General features: G+C 39.5%; 1 protein-coding gene across 1 annotated transcript in view; it reads left to right on the forward strand.

Moving 5' to 3' along the window:
- LOC122813829 (serine protease 27-like) overlaps positions 1 to 27465 on the forward strand; it is a 192232-nt gene that overhangs the window by 25312 nt on the left and 139455 nt on the right. Inside the window, exon 2 of the mRNA XM_044086357.1 lies at positions 6223 to 6246. Within this exon, the coding sequence (XP_043942292.1) occupies positions 6223 to 6246 (24 nt within the window). The remainder of the gene's footprint in view (positions 1 to 6222; positions 6247 to 27465) is intronic.

A 27465-nucleotide genomic window follows, 5' to 3' on the forward strand; every position in this document is an offset into this window, starting at 1 on the left:
ATTGTACTATTTAATAATTTCCAAATTTTTTGGTTTCTCTTTGTATTTGAGCATTCATTGAATTTATTTATTTTTGAATAAATTTTATAAATTTTGAATGTTATATTCTAAAATATAACTATTTAGCATGGTTAAATGCCACATAGACGTTATATTCATAATTTTATATTGGTTTAGTATAAATACCGCTATTATATAAATATCGGGTGAAATTTTTTATATTTGGGAGCAGAAATTTATACTAAACAGGGATATAATTTTGTGAATAATATAGCATTTTTTATTGTGGAAAGGGAATGAACTTCAGCTAAGGTCTTCCTACTATATATTTGAAATAGTACTAATTTTTTTTTTTTAAAATGAGTTCTCTAAGGACAAAAATAAAATCCTGTGGATGTAATGTTGAAAAAAAATAATTCGCTCCCTGTATTTAGGAGTATAATAGGATCGCAGTTGTTTGGTAGAGTAGTAAATTAAATACTAATGAAACAATGTTCAATATACAACTTGAATCAACAATGCAGGGAATTACTCTAGTGTGTATAATAATAGATTGGTTTTAACCAATATATACTGAGGGTATTATCAAATTAGATTTGTTACTTCTTTTAATAATACACACACTTAACAAAAGAAGAGATAAAAAAAACTGCTTATACTCATGGCATGTAATGAAGTGGAAAAAAAAATATTAGAAATTTTTTTTTTTTTTTTAGAAAGAAAGAACAGAACAACAAAACAACACATATAATAACTTCTACACACACCAAGAGTAAATAACAACACTAAGCCAGGAACATTCAAATGTTATAATTGTACATGTTGTACAGATATTTACTTAAGGATTTAGTCATCTTTTAAACATCCTGTCACTAAGAGAACCTATAACTTTAATGTTAAGGCTACTTGTAATATAACTGTGTAGTATGGTGTCCATCATTCTATATAGGTAAAACTATAAGAAAATTAAAAATAGAATAATTGAACACAAGTCCGAGGTCCACAGGGCAGTAAGAACTAATTAAATTAGAGCTAAAGGAATATGAATGGATAACTAGATTACAGGCAGATAAAATTCCAGGGATAAATGATGTTATAACATTAAAACCTGAAAGCATGTTTTATTTCATTGAATGTAAATGTCATATGACTACTTGGCTGCAAGTCATGATGATATAGACCACTATATATATTCATTGTGTTTTAATCACTGAAATGTATGCTGAGAAGAAGTTTTTACCTGAAGCTTTTTTTTATATAAACAGTTTATCTTCCAGCTAGGCTATGATCACATGATCATCTATAGAAAAACCAATGGGGAAAGCCAAAAATAAATAATTAAATGTCAAAAAAAAAAGAAAATTAATAATGAGAATCAGGTAGGAAATGATAATTTACAGAAAGCTTTTCATATAATTCTGTCTAGGCACGTTGTACCGATTTTAGTTCATAGCGCTAGTCAAGGCTAGAGGCATAGTGGAATGCATGAGGAATTAGTTTTTTTGAAAGCTGAATGCTGCTTACCTCTAGTTCTCATAAGTGATGTCCAGGAGAGCTAGTTGCAGTAGCAGTACAGAAATTGGAGTTTGGGAGGAGAATAGAACCACCAAAATGTCAGCTGGGAGTGGGACCAGACTGCTAAAATGGTGGTTGATGAGAGAAGGTCAAGACCACCAAAATGGCAGCTGAGGCGGAGTAGGAGGCGATTATCAAATGAGCAGCATGGTAGTAGGAGCAGTCATCATGCTAATAAGAGACTGAAGTTGTATAATATACACTCCACTGCAGAGGTGAAAGCATGACTGAGCATGACTAAGGCCTCTGTTACTAACCCGCATCTCAAACTGCGTAAATAAGAGACAATGCATCAGCTTCCTTCTGAAAAACGCACCAGCACGCAGAGTTACGAAATGAAACTATAGGCAGTGATGGAAAATTTAACAAGCTGTTAACACACATACATGGATGGTTCTGCTTCTTAAAAAAAAAAAAAAAGCAGTTGGGGCAAGGAGCTCCTGCCTGGTGATGTAAATCAAATAGTGATAGCCTCCCACAGCACATTATTATCTGTGTTCCAAAACTCAACCTTAAGAAAGAAATCTTAGGAATTTTGATCATAAAAAAGATACTGCCAGATACAAAAGCTGGATTACATTTAAATATTGCAACCTGTGGTTTAGTATATCTGGTAGTCAATCCAGTTCTTCAAGCTTGTTCAGGTAAGCATAATGAAAACCCTGGTATATTTAATCTCCTTAGAAAATACATGTGAGGTTGCCTGCATTTGTTGCCCAGCAGGAACTCTCATAACATTGTCACTTTATGAATACTTGATATCAGTAGATCAAGCAATGATACACCTGTTTTGTGTTTTTAAGGAAATCATACTGCCATAGTTTTCAGAGGACAAATTAACTACTTATGTTTTGGAGTTGTTAAACTTGCTTTGTAACTTTTTACTATAAACAACACTAATTACTTGGCATTATTAGCTCACATGATAATTGCACCGTTTCTTTAGCATGCTTATCTAATCTTTCTCTATGCTGATATTTGTTGCTAGCAAAACTATCCTTGAGATACAAGGGGAACTTCCAGTCGGCTGAATACAATCTGTAAATCCATATGACAGCACTAAGCCTAATACTGCTGTTTTTGCCGACTTGTTCCTATTGCTTCAGGGTGGCCCTTATCTGGTAGTGACCAACTTTGGGACCACCTTGCAAATTTTTACTGGTGCATAAATTATCACTCTCAGCAGCACATTGTTTTTTTTCACCATACAAAACATTCTGGGTGTAAAAAATTAGTAGATATTTAGCTTCCCTATTCTCTAGCCATGGATGCTTCAACATAATTTCACCACACAGTGAATATCATAACTACAGTGACACTCCTCATTCAAAACTATCACTTACACACTTACAAGGCTGCCAATACATTCTCTTGGGGTGGACTCTGAAGTCTACTTAAGAAGGAATGCAGATGATCATTTTAAAAATGTTCACTTGAACACACTTCCTGCTTCAAATGGTAGCTTCTACAGGGTCACTTACCACAGAGAGCTGAACATACCCATACCTCTCAACCTCTTAGAGCAAAAAATCTAGACAAAACCACAAACAATGGGAGGGCAAAGCTCCAAAAGCAGGGGCACTTTTTATATATTGCTCTTACAAACTTTGAAAGTTGATAGAATAATAGGTTTTGCATTGGCGTAAATTTTTTAAGGATATGAAGTCCGAAACTCAAATGTTTGCCATTATTTTCTGACTTCAGTCCTCAATGATTTGCCGGTGATTTGCCAGAAAACCACAATTTTATGATTAACAGACCAAAGATATGAGGCAAAAATCTGGGCATTCTACAGAAATCTGGACAGTTGAGAGGTTCTGTTGGTAGCTTACATGGGAGTCACTTCTCTTACATAAGTAAACATACATGTTGCTTTTAACGGTAGCTTCCACAAGTTCAGATCTCATATTGAATGGTTTGCCACTACTTATCTTAGAAATAAAATGACTGGAGGTCCCTGACTGCTTAAGCAGCCTCTTGTCCTTAGCACTTTCAGATAATGGTTTTAGGTGCACTGCTACTTGGTGCAAGACAAAGAGCCTCAATGATGTGGTAGCATTCTCTGGGGGGGGGGTAATACAGCTCAACAAGCTTTACTCACTTATGCTTTACCTGTTGTACACCTGTTTTCATGTCTTAACTCAAAATATACTGTCTGTAGGTTGACTATAGTTCTCCATTTCATTGGAACTCCATTATCCCACTATTCACTGTGGCTGCCTTCACCCACCTCCCACTATTTATCTGCCCTTCTTCTATCTTGGAGTAATGCAACTGCTGCATTTTTACTATAATCAATAATTCTTTCTATCAATGACTGATTTAATTAGTCTTACTAGTTACTTATCTGTTAACAGATATACATATTGATAGTCAGAAATTGTAAAAATAGTAACCGACCTCAGTTGTTCATTCATTTTCTGAGTTTTAAGAATGATTCCATGTCATTCTAAATTTTCCTACTTTATGAGCTAGACTTTTTACCATAACTTGGAAATTATCTCATATTTGTCCTTGCGATATAGAGTGGTATTCATAGTTCAGGGCTTTGCGTACTTATAGCAATGATCCAAGAAGAGTGGAGCTATGAGGTCATGCAAATGCCAGACTGTTGGGATGATTACGGAAATGCAGTGGACATTTTGTGAACACCCTTCTCTATCAGGAATGTGTAATGCGATTAATGCATAAGTGATAGGGGGACTGATGCTACACTGTTAAGGGGCTTTGCACTTATGCATATGAGTTTGATTCATATACATGAATCTATAATGAACTGATCTGCATACAAAGTATTTAAATAGCCCTAAAATTACACCAGAAAGCATCAGGTTTCAGTCAGACTAAAGAAATGCAAGGGGAGTTGAGCTGATGCTTCTGCATACCTAGACACATTTACTGGAGGGGTCACTTGAGTAAATGTTTCATTTTGATTCCTGTGCACACCTGGACATTCTACTGAAGGGGTCACTTGGGAAAATGTTTTATTTCAGTGCTTGTGCACACTAGGAAATGGTATTGAAGGGGTTGCTGGGGGAAATAATTTGTGTGGCAGGGAGGCACTTGTGCGCACATGGTGGGATTACTGAAGTGATTGCTAGACAAAATAATTTATTGTGTCATTTTAGAGCTTGTGCATACCTGATACAAGCTAATGAAGGGGTTGCTGGGGGAAATAATTCATTTGTGTGTCAAGAAAGTGCTTGTGTATACTTGGACAAACATGTTCGAACTACACTTTACAACATTTCTCATTTGCATCTCATTATTTTAAAACCTTTTGCATTAGTGTAAATAGCCTAAATGAATCACACTTATGCTATGCTCATTCATAAGCATCGGGAATACCCCTATCACATTTGCTCAAGCAACTAAGAATAAAGGACATAGTTCTCTCTTGTTCTCAAGAATATAATTTATTGAATTATCTACTTCCTGGATTAAATGGTCTATGTATATTTAATACAAAATCAGCACAAAGTGATGCTGGAAAATGTATTATCTATGGACACATAATGAAAAACTAAAGTTTCATGAAAACTAACAGCTAGAAACAAATCTCTTCCATTTTTATTGTTCAAGATGAATCATTTGACTCAGGTGCATTTTGCAATAAGTTACAGTTGATAAGTAACTGTTTTATGAAACAACTCAGCAACTTATGTGAAATAATCATTGCAGTGTGGTTTATCGTATGAAGGTGTTGTCCCTCATTTTCCTGAGGAGTAATTGATAAGAAATGAACTGCTCGATCACAAGCACAGTACACTGTTGTGGGCAGTTTCCCAGTTCTACACCATTGCACAACCATGGTGTTGATAAGTATAAGTTAGAGGTGCAGAAATCTTTGTTTTCCATGTCAGAATTTGCAAAGGGCTTGCCCACCTTCTAAGAAAACTTGTTTTGAGCTGCCTCATTACTTTGTGTATAGCAGTTGACTTTGAGCAGTTGCAACCGAGCATTTAAGTTTCAAGTGATTAGCTTTCAGTTACTTATGGTAGAAGCATATGATGTAGTTAGTACAGATTTCTGAAAAGTATGCATTTCAATAAATGAACTGGCTTGTTTGATTATATCAGTAGTTTGTGTCTAACACTCAAGAGAAAGAGAAGCAGGAGTCAGGCATTACACTCCCAATAACACACACACACACACACACACACACACACACACTCCCTTTCTCTCAGTTTTGCATATGCAAATACGTTGTATGTGGAATACAGTGTGTAGAATCAGTGGCCAGAGCAACTGTTCACTGATAATAAGTGAGAAAAGCAATAGACTTTTGTAACACAATGCTGAAAAACTGTTCTTTATTTTGTTAGTAAAAGCAGCAAAAGAGAGAACATTGTTTAGAATTCAGGCTGAGATATCAGATAAACTACCGTGAAGTAATAATTCTGTTTGTTTTATAGCAATCCAGCAGCATTTCAGACCCTAACACAGAAGACACTTGTCATGTGTCTGCAACATTGAAATGCTTTGACCAAAAATAGCCAAAACATAATGATATTATACAGTCTGTATACAATAATAAACAAGCCAAATACAATATACATATAATCAAATATTGAATTGTCTATCTTACATGCTTTCCATACATGCTGGATCAGTATCTGACATTATGCATTTTTCTTTCATTTACAGGAATTAAGCAAAGTCTCTCACAAGGTAAGACAGTAGATAAAATTATATCTTGGAAATATTGATGTCCTCACTAATTATATATTGTTTGTCAAATTTGCTTTGCACTGTGGCTGTATGCAAGAAAGCTCAAAGGTCCTAATAGTGTGATATTAAAGCAATAACCAACGACATGGTGTGGTATATTGAAGATTTACCCATGGTTGGTGTGGTTTAATCACGAGGGCGAAGGGCATGATTAAACAAAGACAACTGTGGGTAAATCTTCAATATACCACAACCACAGAGTTGGTTATTGCTATTATACAATGACATTATTTAAGAAAAAATATACTTGCTTTTCTTAAATAATGTCTTTGTATAACGGCACATTACTGTTCTTCCGCTGGTTGTGGTACACTGCTTCCTTGTTTTGATGTACTGAGCATGCGTATGGGACTTGCGTCTCATGCATACCCAGTACATCAATGCTTTGAAACGGAAGTAACGGAGAAAAGAAAGTCTCTGTTCCTCTGTTTTTTTTTTTTAATTGTAAAAAAAATAAAAGGTTTTGGGGAACTTTATACCAATGGAAAAAACTCCAGGTGACCGGACCTTTTTCCGTTGGTATATTGTGGGATTTACAATGGGCATGCTGGTTGGGCTGGGCCAATCAGCGTGCACATTTTCAAATATTAATAGGGAGTCATTGTATAATAATGCTGTAACAACAAAAACATTATTCAGGCTGGTCATGGATAACCAAAGTGTGTGTTCTTGATGATGTCATAGAGATGGACATGTGACTCCTTGTCATATGAATGGTCTATGGTATGTAATCAAATGCAGGTGCTATGCAGAACAAAGCAGGGCTATAGCTACGCGTGGGACCCACAGCTCACTCATCGCTGATTTCCAAGGATGAATTAGTTGTCATCATTATCGCTGAAGGTTAACTGTGATATTCTGAACTGATTAGTGTGTGTCCCCAAATAGCGAGACTGATTGACAGAAAATGTGGACTTAACATATATATTAAGTCTGAGGCTGCCATTTCTTGGAATATTCCCTTTTCTCTCAGGCATGGTAATCTTGGAGTTTTATACATAAGTTCAGGGGGGGTGTTGAGCTTGTCCCCTGGAAATGTAACTTTAAAGGAGAACAGATGTGCTTGATATTCACTGCTCTTTTGTGTATCCTGACTTTTTTCACTATTTTGGGACACACACTTAAAAGAGTCTTATAATTACAAAAGGAAGACCACTGGAAATCTTAAGGATTTCCCAGTAAGTGACTAAATTGCACTTTGTTATCTTCTAGTTTATCGTAAATTAAAGTAGGTCCAAAAGTGGGCAATCCTTAGTCTTATCTTTCAATTTTAAGGCAATGATACTCACTCAAGAGGTAAAAAGATTCAGTCTAGGGTTGAAGAAGCTAAGATGACACTAGAATTAGGGGGCGGACATTTAAAAGAAAGCAGTAGAGCTGGTGAGGATATTGGAAGATGTCTCAAGGAATTTGCATGTGTAGTGCTTGTAAACCTACAGAACTCATGGTACAAACTGGCGTGTTAAATTTTACTGAAGATGTCTTTTTGCATTTGTTTTTGTATTTATTCATTCTTTCCTTCATTCATTGTTTGAGTACCTGAGTTCTGTCTGGGGTCCCTTTTTCATCCGTAACTTGGACCAGAATGGTGCAACAACAGAGAGACAAGAATAAGTGCTGTACACCATAAGTGCCCCCTCAGAGAAATACAAGCATATCCACAAGACAGACTGCTCCTTAACAAACCACTGGCAGCTTTTTCAGTTAGTTTTAAAGGATATTTCTCAAAAATCTTCAAGGGGTTCTAAATGATATAGTAAAAGCAGCAGTAAATAAAAACAAAAGTGACACTGTTTCAGGGAAATAGTATGTATACTATGGAGACAGTGTAGCATGGTTTACTATCAAAGGGAGATCAGACACCATTCAATTTACATTAGCCCGAATGCCCAATTCGACATAACGAAAGAACAAAAAAAATATAGCATTCGCTGTTGTGAATTTCAACATTTTCATGCAGATCGCACTATAGTGGGGATCAGGAATTGTACCCTTTCTCTCACTGTAGTGCAATATCGGAGTTCGGAGTTAGTATATATAAGTAGCAGGGGGTGAATGGGGGTGCAGGAGAGCTTGCCCCCCCCCCCCGGAAAAACATTGGTTTCTGTGTTTGACAGTAGAATACAACATGCGGAAGTATGGAGAGTGTTTGAAAGATGTCGAATTTGAATTTCTTCACTTCCGCATTCGACACTTGTGTTAGTAGTTTTTTTATATTTCGCCCATATGGTTCATCCTTACCATAATTCACACAAATGCGATCGGAGAAATGATAGTAAACCATGTAGCACAAACAGGATACCAGACTGCAAAAAGGTGGTACTTTGAATCATATTTGCTGTTATTTTACTTTTTTTTTTTGAGGGGAGATGGGTAACCGAATAGGTCTGCATACCCCTAAAACACCATTCCAAAAAAGTAAACACTTCAATAACTAGGACATTATTTTTTCTACAGCATAAACTTACAAGGATTACAAAATGCGACAACAATACTTTATCAAGACATTGTATTTATAACTTCATATGTTCATAGGTAAGTACTAGGATAGCTGGCCTTGTGGGCGATTTTTAAGTCTAGCCAGTTTACCTTTTTGTGCTCAAATTAACCTACCCATTTGGTTATAGGTTGACCTTACCCATCCCATGGTCAATAATCATATATTACCCCTAGTGAGAATAATAGTGATTATGCCATAGACAATTGCGGGGACCCTCCCATGCATGGGATAAAGCAACAGAGGTGCTGCCTTTGTCCGTTATGTGGATAAGGAGTCTGTTCCACAGTAGTAGTATCCTCTGCAAAATATACCTGTCTCTCCAAGCCATTCTAATGACGTTGTGAAAGAGCTTTAAATACCTAGACCAAGTATTTCTGATGCCATTTGACTTGTTGGTGTGCAGTAAATCCATCAGCAATGGGTTGGGGGATGTCTTTCATGCCAGACACAGGTCAAGTTTTTAGCAGTCTGCAGGATATTGAATTAAGTGACATGGCTTGAAATCAGTCCATGTAGGACATGTTGTTTAGGCCTTGTATAATTTTAGTAAGGTATCTTTGTGGGCATTCTAGTTCTGGCATATGTCTGGACAGATACTTACCTTAAAGGGGGTATTATATGCAATGACTGGCCTAATAAGGACTGAGTAAAGTACTGAATAAAGTATTTCTAGGTCTGAGTACGTATGAACACTTAATGTATCACACTACAGCTGCAGAAATAGTGTTTATTTTCTGTTAAAACACTTCATAATTGAAGGAAAAGAAGTAAAGACTAAAAGTGCTTCATCAAAACAGATGTCAAATTGGACTTTATGATTTCTAAGACTAAGTTATCATTAATTCATAGGTGGTTATGGCTCAAGTGACCATAAAGAACCTTAGCCAATTAACTCAGTTAGTTAATTTCCCTAAACTAGTGACTATTTCCTCATGACGGGGATTTTTGGTTATCCACCCATGTACTGAGTCAAGATTTTAAAAAGTCCAAGGCATCACTCTAGTTTATAAACAGTGGATGCACTGGTTTAAACACCTTTCACGACAGATGATGCTGTTAACGTGATAACAGAGGTTTAGGCCTTTGGTGTGGTTATTCACCGTTCTCTGTGGTTCTCCAGAGCGACAGGAGATCGAAAAGTGGGGGTCCTTTTGTAACATGAAAATCAAGTTATTATTTATTATTTTCTTATCTGCTATAAAGTATATTTAATGTTTTGTATTTATGCATTCAGGATGGTGATTTTTTTCAGTGATATAAAGTAATTTTCCTTTCCATTAAATACAGTTTGCCACTGAATAAGTTTAATATGGATTTAAAGGTATAAAATTACATCATGTTTGCATTTCATGGTGCAATGAGTGATGTCTATTTAAAAGTTGTATATTTTAGGATGGTTCATCAATTCACTGTGTTAATTAATGTCAATTAATGTTAATTTTGTAATTCAAAGGATTATATAAGAACTCTATCCAGTTGATGTATTGTTCCCTGGAGGGCATCACAGCCAAGGTACTAGGAGCATCAGTAAACTATTTGGATAGTGTGAATTGTGGCTCTGGAGTGTGTTTTTTCTGCTATAAAGTAGTTAATAAAATTGCTAATATGAAATAAATAAAGTAAAAGACAAAGTCGAGGTAGAGATGAATGCATATTAGCCTGCATAATGCAGAACACAATGAGAGGGTTATAGTCATTCAGGGTAGCTTAGGATCCCTAACCTGTGACTTTCTTCATGAAAAATCTTTGTAGTCTTTCAAGATGATTAAGGTATTGATTAAGGTGTTTGAAGAGGTATATGCCATATGGAGTGAGTGCAATCAATGGCAGGTCTGATTAGGGAAACTTATAGGGAAAGTATTCTTCCCTGTACTTACAAGAAATGCCTCTAGAGATTAAGTGAGGTATGTCAAACGATTTTCTGATGACACTCAAGACATGGTGATCTAAAGAAGGCTCAATGTCAACAAATGTTTCCAGATCTCTAATAATGATGAAAGGTTTGAGAGGAAATTCTGCACATGGTAGGAAGTAGTGGTATTCAATTTTTTTTAAAAATACCTTCATAATATTTTTTGGTATTGAGGGTGAGTCCACTGTTATTATACCAGGTGTTAATCTGATTAAGCCTCTGTTGAATCTGGGCATTAGAAGGAAATATATAACAATACCCAGTCTGCAGTTATCAGTGAATGTTTTTAATCAAAATCTGTAGCCATCAACAACTTTTATTAATTAAAATCTTTTGGTTCTTTCTTTCACATCAGAAAAACAGAGAGAAAAGAGGACATTACCCAAGACGTAGCCAAGTGGGACACTGATCAATCATTTGAAACTATACTTAGAGCAGCTAGAGAATGCAATGAACTTTAAAAAAATATGTACTTTAAAAATAAATAAATAAATATATATATTATTCAGCTGCTCTTACTGTAACTGTCTTAGTTGCTGTTCAGTGTGCTGTTGTCTGCTCAGTCGCTCTTACTCTCACTTATTACTGCTTGTTAGTAGCCTTCAAATTTACTGCCTTCTGCACTTGTTTTTTAGTCATTTGTTAATTTAATTGCATTTATTTAAACTGTATTTGCCGTAATATTGCTATACACTCAAGTGTGCTAGCCTGCACTGCAATTTGAATTGTATTTACTGCTGTTTTAGCTGCTTTTCTGTAAAAAAAAAAAAAAATTCTAAGTTGTTTCCTGTCTTTCCTGTAACTAGTCTAGTCCAGATACAGACTTGTTGTATCCAGGACTGTATGTAAGCTTCTGAGCCCTCCAAGCCTTTCTGTGCTGGAGGGACGCCTTCTAGCTTATCAGTGGGAGTGGTAAGCACTAGGTAGCCTATCTACCATGGGAAGAGTGGGTTTTGACCCAGAAATTGTAGTTTATTGGACGTTTGGGAAGTTTTTCCATCTCTTTCTACTTTTTGATTTAAAAGCCCGCATTTGCGTTTGGTGCCCACCTTTCCTGTAACTAGTGTAGTCCAGGTACAGATTTGCTGTATCTACGACTGTTGGTAAGCTTCTGAGCCCTCCAAGCCTTTCTGTGATGGAGAGAAGCCTTCTAGCTTATCAGTGGGAGTGGTAAGCACTAGGTAACCTATCTACCACAGGAGGAGTGGTTTCTGGCCCAGAAATTATAGTTTATTGGCCGTTTGGGAAGCTTTTCTATCTCGTTCAACCTTCTGATTTAAAAGCCTGTGTTTGCGCTTGTTTCTTGCCTTTCCTGTTACTAGTCTAGTCCAGGTACAGATTCGCTGTATCCAGGACTCTTTGTAAGCTTCTAAGCCCCCTATGCCTTTCCGTGTTGGAGGGAAGCCATCTAGCTTATCAGTGGGAGTGGTAAGCATTAGGTAGCCTGTCTACCACAAGACGAGTGGTCCCTGGCCCAGAAATTGTAGCTATTGGCTGTTTGAGCAGTTTTGTTTTCATCTCTTTCAACTTTCTGGTTTGAAAGCTGCACGTGTGCCTGTTTCCCACCTTTCCTATAACTAGCCTAGTCCGGTTACAGAGTTGCTGTATCTAGGATTGTTAATAAGCTTCTGAGCCCCCCAAATCTTTCTGTGTTGGAGGGAAGCCTTCTAGCTTATCAGTGGGAATGGTAAGCACTAGGTAGTCTATCCTCCCTGGGAAGAGTGAGTTTTGGCCCAGAAATTGTAGTTTATTGGTCGTTTGGGCAGTTTTCCATCTCTTTCAACTTGCTGGCTTAAAAGCCTGCATGTGCACTTGTTCCCCACCTTTCCTGTAACTAGTCTAGTCTAGGTACAGATTTGCTTTATCCAGGACTCTTTGTAAGCTTCTGAACCCCCCGCCCCCCAAGTCTTTCTGTGTTGGAGGGAAGCCTTCTAGCTTATCAGTGGGAGTAGTAAGCATTAGGTAGCCTATCTACCACAAGAGGAGTGGTTCCTGGCCCAAAAATTGTAGATATTGGCCGTTTGGGCAGTTTTTTTTCATCTCTTTCAACATTCTGGTTTAAAAGCCGCACTTGCGCTTGTTTCCCACCTTTCCTGTAACTAGCCTAGTCCAGATACAGAGTTGCTGTATCCAGAACTGTTAGTAAGCTTCTGAGCTCCACAAGCCTTTCTGTGTTGGAGGAAAGCCTTCTAGCTTATCAGTGGGAGTGGTAAGCATGAGGCAGGGTTACCAGACGTCCCTATTTGGGCAGGACTGTCTCGAGATCAGCAGCCTGCCTGATGAGCTCTGATGTTCCGCATTAAAGATCTAGCGTGGAAGACCTTTTTTTTTTTTCTTTAGTCTTCACTTTGTTCTACCTGGCCAGTCAGAAATCTGGCAACCCTGGTACGAGGTAGCCTGTATACCACAAGAGGAGTGGTTCTTGGCCCATAAATTGTAGTTTATTGACCTTTTGGACAGTTTGTCCATCTCTTTCAACTTTCTGGTTTAAAAGACCACATCTGCGCTTGTTTCCCATCTTTCCTGTAACTAACCTACTGGGAAACACTAGAAAGCCTTAAACTGATACAAGCCTTCTAGCATAGAAGAGAGACTTTGTAGTGATTAAGTATCAGTTTTCTGTACTTTCTTGCTGTTCTTAACTATTTTCCACCTAAACGCCAATTTTCCAGCATTTATTGTGATTTAAAAGGTTGTTTTTTTCACATATTGTACTTATTTGACTGCCTGCACTTTTAAAAAGTTGTTTTTTGTTTAAATAATTTGTTTAACTGTTATAGACTATACACTAAAGTGCGATAGCCTTTTCTAATCGTTTGTAATCGTTTAAAGCATGTATTTTTTACTTTTTTTGCCTTATCTTTTCCAAAAAAAAAAAAAAAAATTCCTTGTTTCCCACCTTTCTAAGCTAGTATAGTCCAGTTTTCAGGTTAGTGCTGAATTCAGGGCTGTGTTACAATTTCTGAGTTGCCCACAGCTTACTTGGATAGAATGAAGTTTCTCTGTTCACCTGTGAGAGAGGGGAGCTTTGAGCAGCCTATCTGTCCCTGGAGGAGTGGTTCCAGCCAAGAAGTTAGTAGTTTAGTGGCCAATTTGGGCTAATTTCTATCTTTTTCTTTTGCCTGCTATAAAAACTGCATTTGCATGGTTTTGCGCACCGGGCAGTGCCGGTTAGCTATGGTTAAATTATTCCTGGCTCCACTAAGTCTCTTCTTCAGTTTTTCCCCTGAAACTAGTCTAACTCTCAACCTAAGCACTCAAAAAGCTTCCTACAGCCCAGCACCTGCTCAGACCTAATATCAAGCACTAATATACCCTGACACTGATTGCCCAGCAGGGCAAGGCTCTTTATTCACCCTTCACCAACCAAGCAACTAAGCAGCTCACCCTATTATTCTGGCATGACCAAAGGGCAATTTCAGGTGTACTCTCCAGTCCAGCTGGTGAATCTGGGTATCCTGAGGCAATGTTACAACTGCCTCATGTGCACAAACAATCCTCTCCTCCTACCACAAAACACTAACATATGCAAGAGATGCAATTATACAGCCAAACTGGAGGCTAGGCTGTCTCCACCCAAGACTGGAAAAGACAGTCAAGAGGAGAGGGTTAACACTTGCCCCACACCTCCAGCCACACATAGACCTACTAAATCAGCACTGGCAAAAAATACACATAAATACACAAAATCATACTCGAAAGGCTCTAAATAAAAACCTGCAAAATCATCAGAGACCTCCAAAGCAGACACCCAAAGTACCTGCACCTCCCATCACAAACCAGACAACACATAAAACACAAAATCAGTGTGCCGCACAATCACAGCCCTTAAGGTAAAATAACATACCTAACACACTAGTAATAGGTGACTCTATAGTCAGGCACACTGACGTCCCACTCACTAGGCTGTGCAAGCAGAAGGTTACTGTTAGCTGCCTGTCAGGAGCCAGAATCTGCCACATAATACAAGTACTCAGGTCACTCCAGAACAAGTACAAATATGACTCTGTCATTGTTCATGTTGGTGTGAATGACCTGAGAGGTACCTTCCTGGACTACATGAAAAGAGACATGGAAGAGCTCTCTGATCATGTAGCCTAGGCTGGTATGACCCTGACCCTGAGTAGCATCCTGCCCTCACCAAGAATGATACCTCAGTATAAAGAAAAAATGATCAATTTCAACAACTGGCTAAGCTTCTGGTGTCATTCAAAGGGGATCCAGTGTCTGTCAGCCTGGGATGACATGCTCGACAAGCCATGTTGCTTCGCAAGAGACGGCTTGCACCTGTCACCCCTAGGCTTTTGCAGGTGTAGTAACCTGAAGGAGTTGGTTAGATATAAAGGTAGGAAGGACAAAGTTAGGAATGCGGGTGCCTTTGCTTGTGGACGGTGTAAGATATGTAAAAATATTGTGAATTTGGATGGCAGTGAAATAAATGGCATTAAGTATAATGTCATTGATTATTTTAATTGCAATTCCTTTGGGGTAATTTATATAATTGGTTGCAATTGTGAGAATAAAAAATGGTATATAGGACAAACAAAAAGAAAGGTTAAATTGAGGGTTATGGAACACATGGGAGATATTAGGAATGTTAGATTGGATAGTCCAGTGGCTAATCATTTTCATCAGTACCACAATGGCGAATGTGTAGATCTAATATTTAGTGTTTTGGCTAAACCAGAGGGGGGTGGGGGGGCAAACTCCAATTTTCATAAAAAACTACTAAGAATGGAATCAAATTTTATAGTAAATTATAAAACTTTACATCCCAATGGGTTAAATCTAGAGATTAAATATGAAATATAACATTGTTAGTTATATTATTTATTTCTTCTTTGTAATGTAGTATTGGTCCATGAGAGAGTTCTTTAACAAAAAAATTATTCAATTTAATTAATTGTTTAATGGTTTAATTATGTGATGAACTGGTGTATTTAATGACTGGTTTTGTGTGTAATAATTCATTCCATTGAAGGCGAAGGCCGAGGTACCAGAATTCAGTGAAAAAAGTAAAGATTTTTCCAGTTGGCTGCTATTTTCGTTTGGTGTTTCTTTATTGTGGTTTTCGAATGTGTTTTTGAATTTTGAATACTGGCCAAGGCTCTTGCTGCCCCCATTTTTTAGGCAAGGCTCAAAAGTCAAACCTACCTCCGTATACAGCACAATTAACAAAAAACTGAGGGTTATGCTACTCAATGCCAGGAGTTTAAATCTCAAAATGCACGCGCTCGATGCACTTCTCACTATGGAGAATGTTAAAATCTGTGCAGTAACTGAAACCTGATTCAAGGCTCCAGAGAGCACCCCAGCACTACCGGGCTAAAACTCATACCACACGTTTCGGCCACAGAACATGGCCCAAACACAAAAGGAGGGGGTGTATCCATATTCATCAAGGATACCTAGACCTACCTCTGAGATCATCCATGTGCAACTAGCATCAGGAAAATCTTCAATGCAAACTGTGGCCTGTTACAGATCACCCTCCATGACCCAGGACCACCACTCCACCTTTCTGGAGACACTGGAAAACATGAAGGTCCTACCGAACACCCTGATATTGGGCGGTTTCAATTACCCTACCATTAACTGGGAAAACTACTCAAGTACAAACTCCCAGGCCCAGCGCTTCCTGGAATTCATAGGTTCATAGGTTCATAGGTTCGTACTAGGCTATCTGCCCTAGGGCATTTATAAGCCTAGCCAGAGTGTGTGTGGCTTTCACCACCCCTTAGGATGAGAATACTATGCCCTTTTAGGGTTTAGTTTACTGTGCCTCTGTCTAGTAGTGACACAGAGATGACCCTCGGGGTAAACCTACGATCTCCCATCCACTCGTCACGATTTCTCTTGAATAGAGTCAGTGAGGGGCTCTGCCTAACATGGACTGGGATTCTGTTCCAGAGTGTAGGGAGCCTCTGGGTTATGAATCTGTCCCTCCAGCACATCCTATTTATTTCTGTGTTGAAGTTTAAGTCTCTTGCTCTCGTGGCTCTGATGGATTTGGATTTTCTGAGGTGGAGCATGTTCATTAATTCTGGATTGGACATGGCCTTGTACGTCAGGCACAGATCACCTCTGAGTAGGCGGTATGCGACTGAATAGAGCTGGAGTTTTTTCAGTCGAGCAGCATATGACATATGTTTAAGACCCTTTATCTTCTTGGTGAGAAACTTTTGGGGTCTTTCCAACTGCTGCAGGTGTCGGGTGAGATACATCCCAAATGGGGCATTGTACTCAATCACTGGCCTGATAAGAGAAGAGTACAGGGGCACAATGACCTCTCTTGATCTAGATGTGAAACCATTCATGATAAGGTGGGCAATATAGAAGGTCTTCCTAACCACTTTGGCAATGTGAGTGTCAAATGAGAGGTTACTGTCAACCTGGGTCCCTAGGTCCCTGATTACCTCTTCCGTACTTAATGGATTACCACCTATGTGGTAATTTGTGGGTACCTTGGTTTTCCCAAAGGGTATGACTATACATTTGTTGGTGTTCAGCTTAAGGCCATGGCTCTGGCACCAATTATCCGTTTCTATGAGGCCTCTCTGAAGGATGTTTGTGTCCGCTGGAGTATCAATTATGGCGCCCAGTTTGCAGTCATCTGCGAACTTTGTCAGCCACAATCCTCCTATGTTTGCCTGTACCTCGGAAAAATAAATGCCGAACAAGAGGGGTCCCAGGACTGAGCCCTGTGGGACACTGCTTGTGACTGGCTTAGAGTCTGACATAGCTCCAGCAACTCTGACCCTGTGGGTTCTGTCCTTGAGCCAGTTTGCAACCCATCTTGTGACATATGGGTTTACATTTAAGCTGGTGAGTTTGTCTATGATGCCCGAGTGGGGTATTGTGTCAAAGGCTTTTGCAAGGTCAAGGTAGGCTGTGTGAACTGCATTACCCTCATCAATGGCCTTAGTGACTGTTTCAAAAAAGTCGACCAAGTTCAAAAGGCAGGATCTGCCCTTGACAAAGCCAAATTGGGTAGGATCCAATGTCTGTAGGTCCCCAATGTCTTTGTTTATGAGTTCCATAATGATCCTCTCCATAGCTTTGCAGACCAGGCTCGTCAAGCTTATGGGGCGGTAATTTCCATGGTCCGTAGAAGCACCGCCTTTGTGAAGTGGGACCACTTTTGCCGTATGCCACTCTTTGGGTACGTATCCTGTAGTAAGGCTAAGATTAAACAGCAGCCTTATGTGTGGGTTTAGTTCCTCTTGGAGTTCATGTAGCACACAACCGGGACACCGTCCGGTCCCATTGATGCTGTGTTTTAGCTTTAGAGAGGCGGCTCTCACCTGGGCATCTGAGATGTTAGGGAGGCTACACTCTGCTGGGATAGTTATTTCTCCTTTTGGGGAGGGAGGAGAAATTTGCACTGAACCTGTCTGCCAGAATGTTGGCAATGTCAGTGGGTTCAGTGTATTTTGTGTCATTTTGTACTAACTCTGAGCATATCTGGGAGTTTCCACCCAGGTTTCTAACATAGCTAAAGAAGGCCTTGTGATTGTCTTTTGTGTCTTTTGCAATTTTTCTCTTAAAGTTGGCCTTGGATGATTTTATGAGTGATCGTAGTTTTTTGCTAGTACTGATCAGAGATGCCTTCCATTTTAGGGATTTTACTCTGTCATGTAGTAGCTTCCTCCTCCTGTTGTAAAGTTTGTTTAAGGCTGGGGTCCACCAGACCGGGCGCCTGCCTTTGGGGGAATGCATCTTGGTTTTATTTGGGATTGCATGATCCATGCATTCTTGAAGGTGCCCGTATAAGGCATTTGCAAAGGATTCAGCAGTGTGGGTTGTGGTTTCCACTGGCCCAGGGGCCTTGAAGGATACCACTTTTGTCTTAAGAAGTGTGAAGTTGGCTTTTGAGAAGTTCTTCACTGTGGTCTTTTGTGCAGGGGGTGGGGGCGGGATGTGGATTTCCAGTGAGATTAATTTATGGTCTGATCTTACCAAAGAGGGATATACTTCCGGTGTGGAGCATTTTGTCCCCATGTTTGTGATGATCAGGTCTAGTATATTGTCTCCTCTTGTGGGAATGGTGACTAGTTGTTCCATTGCATTTGAGTTTATGAATTCTAGGAACCTTTGGGCTAGGGTGTTGAGGCTTGAGTAATGTTCCCAGTCTATGTTTGGGTAGTTGAAGTCTCCCAAAATGATGGTATTTGGAGAGACATTCATACTCTCCAGTGTCTTCAGGAAGGCTGTGTGGGGTTCCTGAGTTTGAGAGCATGGTCTGCAGCATGTTACAAACTGTAAGGCAGTTCTGCCTATGGTTAGTTGCACCTGGATGGTCTCCGATGCTTTATGCGTTGCCACTAACCTGGAGGTGTGGGTATCTCTGATGAATATGGATACTTCCCCTCCTTTTGTGGTTCGGTCCAAGTTTTGGGGCCGGAAAGCATGATATGAGGTAAAACCTGATAGTGCTGGGGTGCTCTCAAGAGTCTTGAACCAGGTTTCAGTCACTGCACAGACATCGATGTTCTCCATACTGAGGAGGGCTTCGAGGGCGTGCATCTTGAGGTTTAGACTTCTGGCATTGAGCAGAATTACCCTTAGTTTTTTTCCACTTGTGTTTTCTAGGGAGGTAGGTTTGTCATTTGAGCCTTGCGTAAAAAAGGCACTATGGGGGTGGCAAGAGCCTTGGCCAATATCCGGAAGCCCAGGGGTGACAGGTGCAAGCCATCCCTTGCAAAGCAGCGTGGCCTGTCAAGCATGTCATCCCAAGCAGACAGACATTGGATCCCCTTAGAATGACACCAGTAATTAAGCCAATTGTTAAAACTGATCAGTTTGTCTTTGTACTGTGGCATCATTCTTGGTGAGGGTAAGATGCTGCTCAGGGTCAGGGTCATACCGGCCTGGGCTACATAATCAGAGAGCTCCTCTATGTCTCTTTTCATGTAGTCCAGGGAGGTACGTCTCAGGTCGTTCACACCGGCATGTACAATGACTGAGTCATATTTGTACTTGCTGTGGAGTGACCTGAGTGCTTGTGTTATGTGGCGGATTCTAGCTCCCGATAGGCAGCTTACTGTGACCTTTTCCTTGTTCAGTCTGGTGAGCGGGACGTCAGTGTGTCTGACTATGGAGTCACCTATTACAAGTGTGTCTGGCATGTTGCTTGGCCTTAAGGGCTGTGACTGTTTAGCACACTGACTTTGTGAACTATGTGTTGCATGTGCTATGTCTTGAGGTGGTGGTTGCTTGGGTGTCTGCTTTGGAGGCCTCTGTTGTTTTGGTAGATTTTTAATCAGCGCCTCCGAGTATGTTTTGTGTGTTTATGTGTTTGGTTTGCAGTTGTGATAGTTCTATGTGAGACTGGGTTTGTGGTGTGCGTGGTTACCTTCTCCTCCTGACTGGTCTTGCCAGTACTGAATTGAGAGAGCTCAGCCTCCAGTTTGGCTATATAGTTGCATCTCTCGCATATATTTGTATTTGTTGGGAGGAGGAGAGGGTTGTCTGTGTACATGAGGCAATTGTAACATTGCCTCAAGATTCCCAGATTCACCAGCTGAACAGGAGAGGACGCCAGCAACTGACCCTTCGACATGCTAGAAATAGTGAAAAAGATTTCTGTGTAACTGAGTCAGAAAGGACCTATAGGGAAATGGGTACTCAAGGGAATTTAGGTGAATGAAGTACTTTCTTTTGTTTAAGAGTGCTTTACCTGTATAAAAAATGCTTTAGGAGCAAGTGCTGAGCTTTTCAGATAGAGTATAGGCTATTTAGATTGCAAGTAGAACAGTTCTAAGGGAAACATTGAAGAGCAGACTTTACGGAGCCAGAAATAGTTTAAACTTGATTAACCGGCGCTGCCCGATGCTGCTCTATGAGCAACTTTGTGCTAATTCGCGCTAAAATGTGCTAAAGCGCGCAAAAGCGGGCTTTATAGCAGGGGGTTGAAAAGAGCCAGGAATTGACCCAAAATGGCCAATAAACTACAAGCTGCTGGGCTGGAACCAATCCTCTAGGGACAAATAGGTTGCTCAGTGCTCCCCACTCTCACTGGTGAACAAAGAAGCTTCCTCTTATCCAAATAAGGATATGGATAGAACAGGAACTAAGACAAAGCCCAGAGATCAGCAAAATCTGAAAACTGGACTATTCTAGTTCAGAAAAGCGGGAAAACAAGGCTATTTATTTATTTTTTTTTTCAATTCAAATGCCCTGGATCAGCTGGTAAACTCCCATACCAGAGGTGAAATCTTATTGGACCTGGTCATCACCAACATGGGCGACAGGTGTTCCACACTGGAGGTCAACATGTCACTGGTTAGATCAGATGATAAACTAATCACTCTGGATGTCCACACCCCACCACCACCCCCAACTAAGGAAACTACAGTAAAACACTTTTCTAAAGCAAACCTCATCTTACTTAAGACCCCCCATGCTAAAGGATAGCGCTGCCCAAGATGCAGAAACCTTTACAGATGCACTCTATGAGCACCTACAAGGATGCATGGATCGTGCCATCCCTAGCAAAACCAAGACTCACTCCTCTAAGCGAAGGAAACCAGTCTAGTGGACCCCTGTCCTAAACAGGCTATACAATATAAGGAGGAAACTAATTCAGAAAAAAAGCAAATTCCAAGAAGGACAGATATCCCTGATCAGTATCAGTAAAAAACTAAGATCCCTCATAAAATCATCCAAGGCTAACTTCAAAAGAAAAATAGCCAAGGATTTAAAAGATAACCACAAAGCCTTCTTTAGCTACGTTAAGAATCTAAGTGGCAACTCGCAGATATGCACTGAACTAGTGCAAAATAGCACAAAATATACTGAACCTACTAATGTTGCCAACATCCTGGCAGATAGATTCAGTGCAAACTTCACCCCTCTCTCACTCCCAAAAGGGCCCACAACAATACCGGAAAAGTGTAGTGTCCTGGAAATCACAGACGCACAGGTGAAAACAGCCCTTTCAAAAGCCAAAAACTCAGCGTCAATGGGGCTAGATGGTGTCCCAGGCTGCTTCTTGCATGAACTACAGAACGAACTAACCCCCCCACCTAAACACGCTGTTCAACCTCAGCCTCTGCACAGGCTACGTGCCCATAGAATGGTGCACAGCTATGGTTATTTCACTCCACAAAGGAGGGGTCACAACTGACCCTGGTAACTATCACCCCATAAGCCTGACTAGCCTGGTCTGCAAGGCTATGGAGTGCATCATCATGGAACTCATTAACGAAGACATTGGGGACCTACAAACACTTGACCCGACCCAATTCAGCTTTGTTAATGGCAGATCATGCCTACTAAACCTGGTTGACTTCTTTGAGACAGTCACCAAGGCCATAGATGAGGGAAAGGTGGTTCAAACAGCCTACCTTGACCTCACTAAGGCTTTTGACACCATTCCCCACTCAGGTATTACAGAAAAACTCACCAGCCTGAACATAAACCCCTATGTCACAAGATGGGTTGCCAACTGGCTTACATACAGAACTCACACGGTAAGAATAGTGGGCTCCAGGTCCGACTATAAACCAGTCACAAGTGATATCCTGCAAGGCTCGGTCCTGGGACCCCTACTGTTCAGCATATACTTCTCAGATGTACAGGCAAACACAGAAGGACTATGGCTAACCAAGTTCGCCGATGACTGCAAACTGGGAGCCTTAACTGACTCTCCAGCTGACACAGACATCCTCCAAAAGGGCCTTACTGAGATAGACACCTGCAGTCAAAGTCATGGCCTCAAGCTAAATGCCAAAAAATGCATATTCTTCCCGTTTGGGAAAAACAAAACATCCCCGAAATACCACATAGGTGGCAGCCCCCTTAATACAGAAGAGGTAATAAGAGATCTGGGGAGCCTGGAAGATAGTAATCTCTCCTTTGACAATCATATTGCCAAAGTAGTTAGGAAATCCTTCTATGTGGTCCATCTAATTACTATAGGGTTTGCATCTAGAAATAAAGAAGTTATAGTGCCCCTCTACTCGTCACTCATCAGACCCATCATAGAGTACAATGCCCCATTTGGGATGTACCTCACAAGGCACTTCCAACAGCTGGAAAGACCACAAAAGTACCTCACCAAAAAGATTACTGGTCTCAAACATATACTCTATGCAGCCTGACTGAAAAAACTCCAGCTGTACTCAGTGGTATATCACTTACTCAGAGGTGATCTCTGCCTGACTTACAAAGCCATGTCCAACCTAGAATTGATAAACATGCTCCCCCTAAAGAAATCCAAGTCACTGCAAGCCACGTGCTCTAGTGAGCTAAACCTCACCATAACAATAAATAGAACATGCTGGAGGGATAGATTCCTGTCACAGAGACTCCCCATGCTTTGAAACAAAATTCCAAACTACATTAGGCAGAGTCCCTCACTAACACTCTTCAAGAGAAACCTTGACGAATGGATGGGTAACAGAAAATACACCCCTGGGATCACTTCATTGGCTCTGCTTGACAGAGGATCAGTTAATTAATCAATGGGGTGGTGAAAGCCGACACACTCTGGCTGGGCTTATAGAAGTCCTCGGGCAGATAGCCTAGTACCTAAGTATGAACCTATGAACCTATGATAGTGACATTTCTTTTAATAGAAGAGGCTTCCCCAGCCTTTATTGATCAGAAATATCCTGATAATTTCATCAAGCCAATACAGGTATCTTGCTTGACAGGTACAGCATACATCTGAACCTCTTACTTGTAGAGTGAGAAGAAAAAAAAAAAAAAAAACAACAGGTGCAAAGATCCAAAGTCAGGGATACTAATGACATTTTCTTAACACATTGTTAGAATAAGAACAAAACTGTTAATTCGCATTTTTTGAAGAATAAGAAGTCTGCAGTTACAAAATCAGGTACTGCGTGAGTTTAGTTTTCACTGGTTTGTTTCAAAATAACACATTTTATGAAGGACACAAAAACTGAGGCAAAATCAGATGTTTCTGTAAATGAGAAGCTATTGACAGGTATCAGCGGATGGAAGTATTGTACTTGAAACTGATCAATCATGTGAAACTATACTTCGAGCAGCTAGAGAATGCAATGAACTTTAAAAAATATGTATTTGTACTGAATTCAGTACCCTGCATTCTAAAATGTTATGCAAATTAAAAACATAAATACACAGTACTCTGCCCATCAACATCTGGTGCAGGTAGATGGATTCCTAACACTGTAGTGTGGCATTGGGGGAATGCTGCACTCCTAATAGTGTCTTTATTCAGATGGGATGTTACAAAAGGTCAGATGTGCCTGAGTTAGGTCAACATAAAAGATCCCACAGGACCTATCAAAAGAAAAGGGAAGTTCCCTGGTGCCCTGGCTAAATTTCCCCTTATCAGTATGAATTCCACCTTGCGTGTCCCCCGAAAAAGTCCATTGGCCTAGTGAGATTAATCCAGTCAACAAAGCGTATATAAATAATTAAATACATACATACATATGAACATGCATACAGAAAATGAAGAGAAGGATATCAGTCAGTTTTATGAAAATCTGCAACACCTTCTAGAAATAACACCAACAAGGATATTACACATATTGCTGATTGGAATGGAAGAGCTGGGAGTCAAACCACAACTGGAATGATGGGCAGATTTGGCCTTAGAGTATGGAATAAAGTAGGATATAGGCTACTGGAATTCTGCCAAGATAATTCACTGGTCATAGGAAATATTCAATAGCATAAGAGATAGCTAGAGCCCCCGAAGACATAAGTTTGCGATATTCTTTACGAGGTGGCAACAGAAAATATTACAAAAAGAAGGAAAATTGAAAAGGCAAACTGGAAGTCTATAGAGGTTTGTAGCAGTAGGTAAGGAAAGAAGATGAAGAACAAAACGCAATGGTGATGATAGGGAAAATATGTCAAACTAAATGTAGAGGTTCAGAGAATAGCAATAAGCTGATTTATACAAGCAGTGAAAAGAAAGGCAATAATGCTACATGTACTACAAAGAATTATGATTGGGTCTTTCCAATTATAACTCATTTATGATGTGTTCTTGAAATATATATCAATATTCAGCTCTCCAGTATCACTTTGCTCTGCTCTTGAGGTTAATCTTTTGACATCCATGTTGAGAGATCACATAACTTGGTTATGAATGGAGACCAAATTATAATCCTCTATAGTCAAAGGACCTTAATATCACTGGTACTTTCTCTGATCTAGAACCAAACATATGGGAGAGAAAGAGGTTAAATAAAGTTTCATTAATTTAAAAAAATAACTTTATAATCGTTATAGTTACACATACAACTTCTTACAAACATTTAAATACATCCATTTCATTAATATTGTTTGCTTGTTTCTTTCTTTCTCTCCTTCTCTTCTCTCGATAATTTTTCCTCCATTTTCAACAATGCTGACACTCTTTCATCCATTGCCTACTTAACACACATCCTTTCATAATGTATTTCAAACACTATTTCACCTTTCACGTATTACCCATACACCTAAAACTTGCCTGGCCCTTCACTGTTTAACTGTCAATCCTTCTTTACATCATATTTCATTTTTCATTACCTCGGCATCTAATTATGCTAATCCCTATTCAGAGTTTATTCCTATCCAGCCTCACCCCTCAAACCAACCTTACTTCATGCCAGCATATATCACCATTACTCTCTAATGCCATGCATCTTGATAATTAATGTAAAATAAATATTTTACTTTTCTGGGTACAATGAATATCCCCTTTTCTCTTATACTCCCCCAGATCCGCAATAAGGGAAGGAGTCCTACTCCGTCAACTTTCCTACCTTTCACTTACAGCTTCAATCTAACCTGCACATTGTTCACCTTTAGCATTCCTAGGTACCCCTATACCTTTCCAGTTATTTTCCCTTTATTTTGTCAGACACTCACTACTTGATAATCATTAAACTCAAATATCAACCACCTGACCATCCTACTCATCAAACACCAAGTCAAGCCTCCAAAATAATTACAGAAGTTTTTTTACTTTATACTACTAATCCCTCAAAGTAATATTGTTTACAACCCAGCCCACAGCCTCTCCCCTGTTACTTTCTAAATACCCAAATCATTGTAAACAAAATGGATTAAATTAATGCTGTTGTAACACTTCACAGCTCAGACCTCATAGTAGCTATTGAAATTGGCAGAAATCAGATAACCCCTCTCTCCACCATCTTCTTCCTGCATATAGCAAGCACATTACCTGCATACCAGGTAATACTAAAGGAGGTGGTAATCAGCTGCTATACAAATCAGATTTAAAAGTGAAATTTATAAAATAAGTCTCCACCACATCAAACATCTCAACCAAATTGGCTTTTAGCAAAAATTGCCTTACCCAGAGCTACAGAGACATATCTTCCTCCCCTTCATCTCTAGAAATGTTTAAAAATCTAATTCAGTCAATTTTACCTCACAATAACAAGAAAAATATAATTATTTTAATTGGATTTAGTATAAACATGTTAAACCCCATTTAGCTCAGTGAGTAACAATGTTGTGACTATTCAAGCAACCTACCATACACAAACTTTCACCAAAAAACATCCCATCAGTCTTATCATCTCCGATAGCCCAAACACAATTACCAACTTCACAATTCACTCACCCTCATTTAGTGATCATTGCCTCATCAGCTTCCTCATTTTATACCTAGCTCTCAGAACAGCACCAAAAATAAATCTTCTTCAGATCTAAAAACACTGCCAATATTATAACCCTATCATAGTTTCAAAGTTTCATAGTTTTGTACTAGGCTATCTGCCCTAGGGCATTTGTAAGCCTAGCCATAGTAATGTGGCTTTCGCCATCCCATGAAATGGTACAAAAATGTACAGAATGCTCTTTTTCTGTCTTTCCATGCCTGGATCCCTTTTCTAGGCATCACAGATCCTAACAAAGCAGATGAACTCCTTACACATACTCTATACAGCCTGCACGACAGACACTTTCCCTTAATCTCTAGACTTTTTAACGTCAAACCTAAAAAGTGGCTAATCCATCAGTTAAAATCCCACCTCAAACTCTGGGATGAATCCCGGTACCCTTGGAAATCTAATCTCACCCCAAAAAACAGAGAACATTATACAAATCAAAGGAACCTGTCCAAAAAGCCATTACAAGGCACAAATGTCATTCCATGATTCTCCCCCAAAACATTATTAAATACAGTCCTAAGTAATTTTGGAAAGAAGTCAACAATTTCACAGGATCTAACCTGCCTCACAGTTATACAAGTATTTTCCTCAGCTTTTCTCCAAATGATTTTCATAGACACTTTAGTGACCTCCCCAAATGTGCTGCACATACCCCCCCAAAATGCTCCCTCATCAGCTGAAAGGTCCCCTATGTATAGACAGCCAACTAGTTCATATACCTCTGCTGTGACTTCATTGTTGCACTCCTAAAACACATCTTTAATATTTGTCTTACTATGAATCCTACATCAAATATATGGAAATCTGCCATAGCAAAACCACTGTCCAAACAAAAACAGCCCATGCTTTTACCACACTATCACCCAATTTCCATCATCCAATCCCTGTGCAAAGTCTTGGATAAAAAGATCTATAGAATATATTACTAAACACCACCGTCTTTCATGAAAATGACATAGCCTTTGGTCAGAGAGGAGCATGGCTGCAGCCATCTGATTTCTGACCAATGAGAGTCTCATGTCAATGAAAGAAGGCATATTCTCTGATAACATTTTTATATACCTCACCTGATCCCTTGACGTAGTCACTCACCCCTCTTTTATAATCCTACTTTTAGAACT

This window comes from Protopterus annectens, chromosome 10.part0 (genome assembly GCF_019279795.1).
Source record: "Protopterus annectens isolate FY-2018-M chromosome 10.part0, PAN1.0, whole genome shotgun sequence".
Lineage (NCBI taxonomy): Eukaryota > Metazoa > Chordata > Ceratodontiformes > Protopteridae > Protopterus > Protopterus annectens.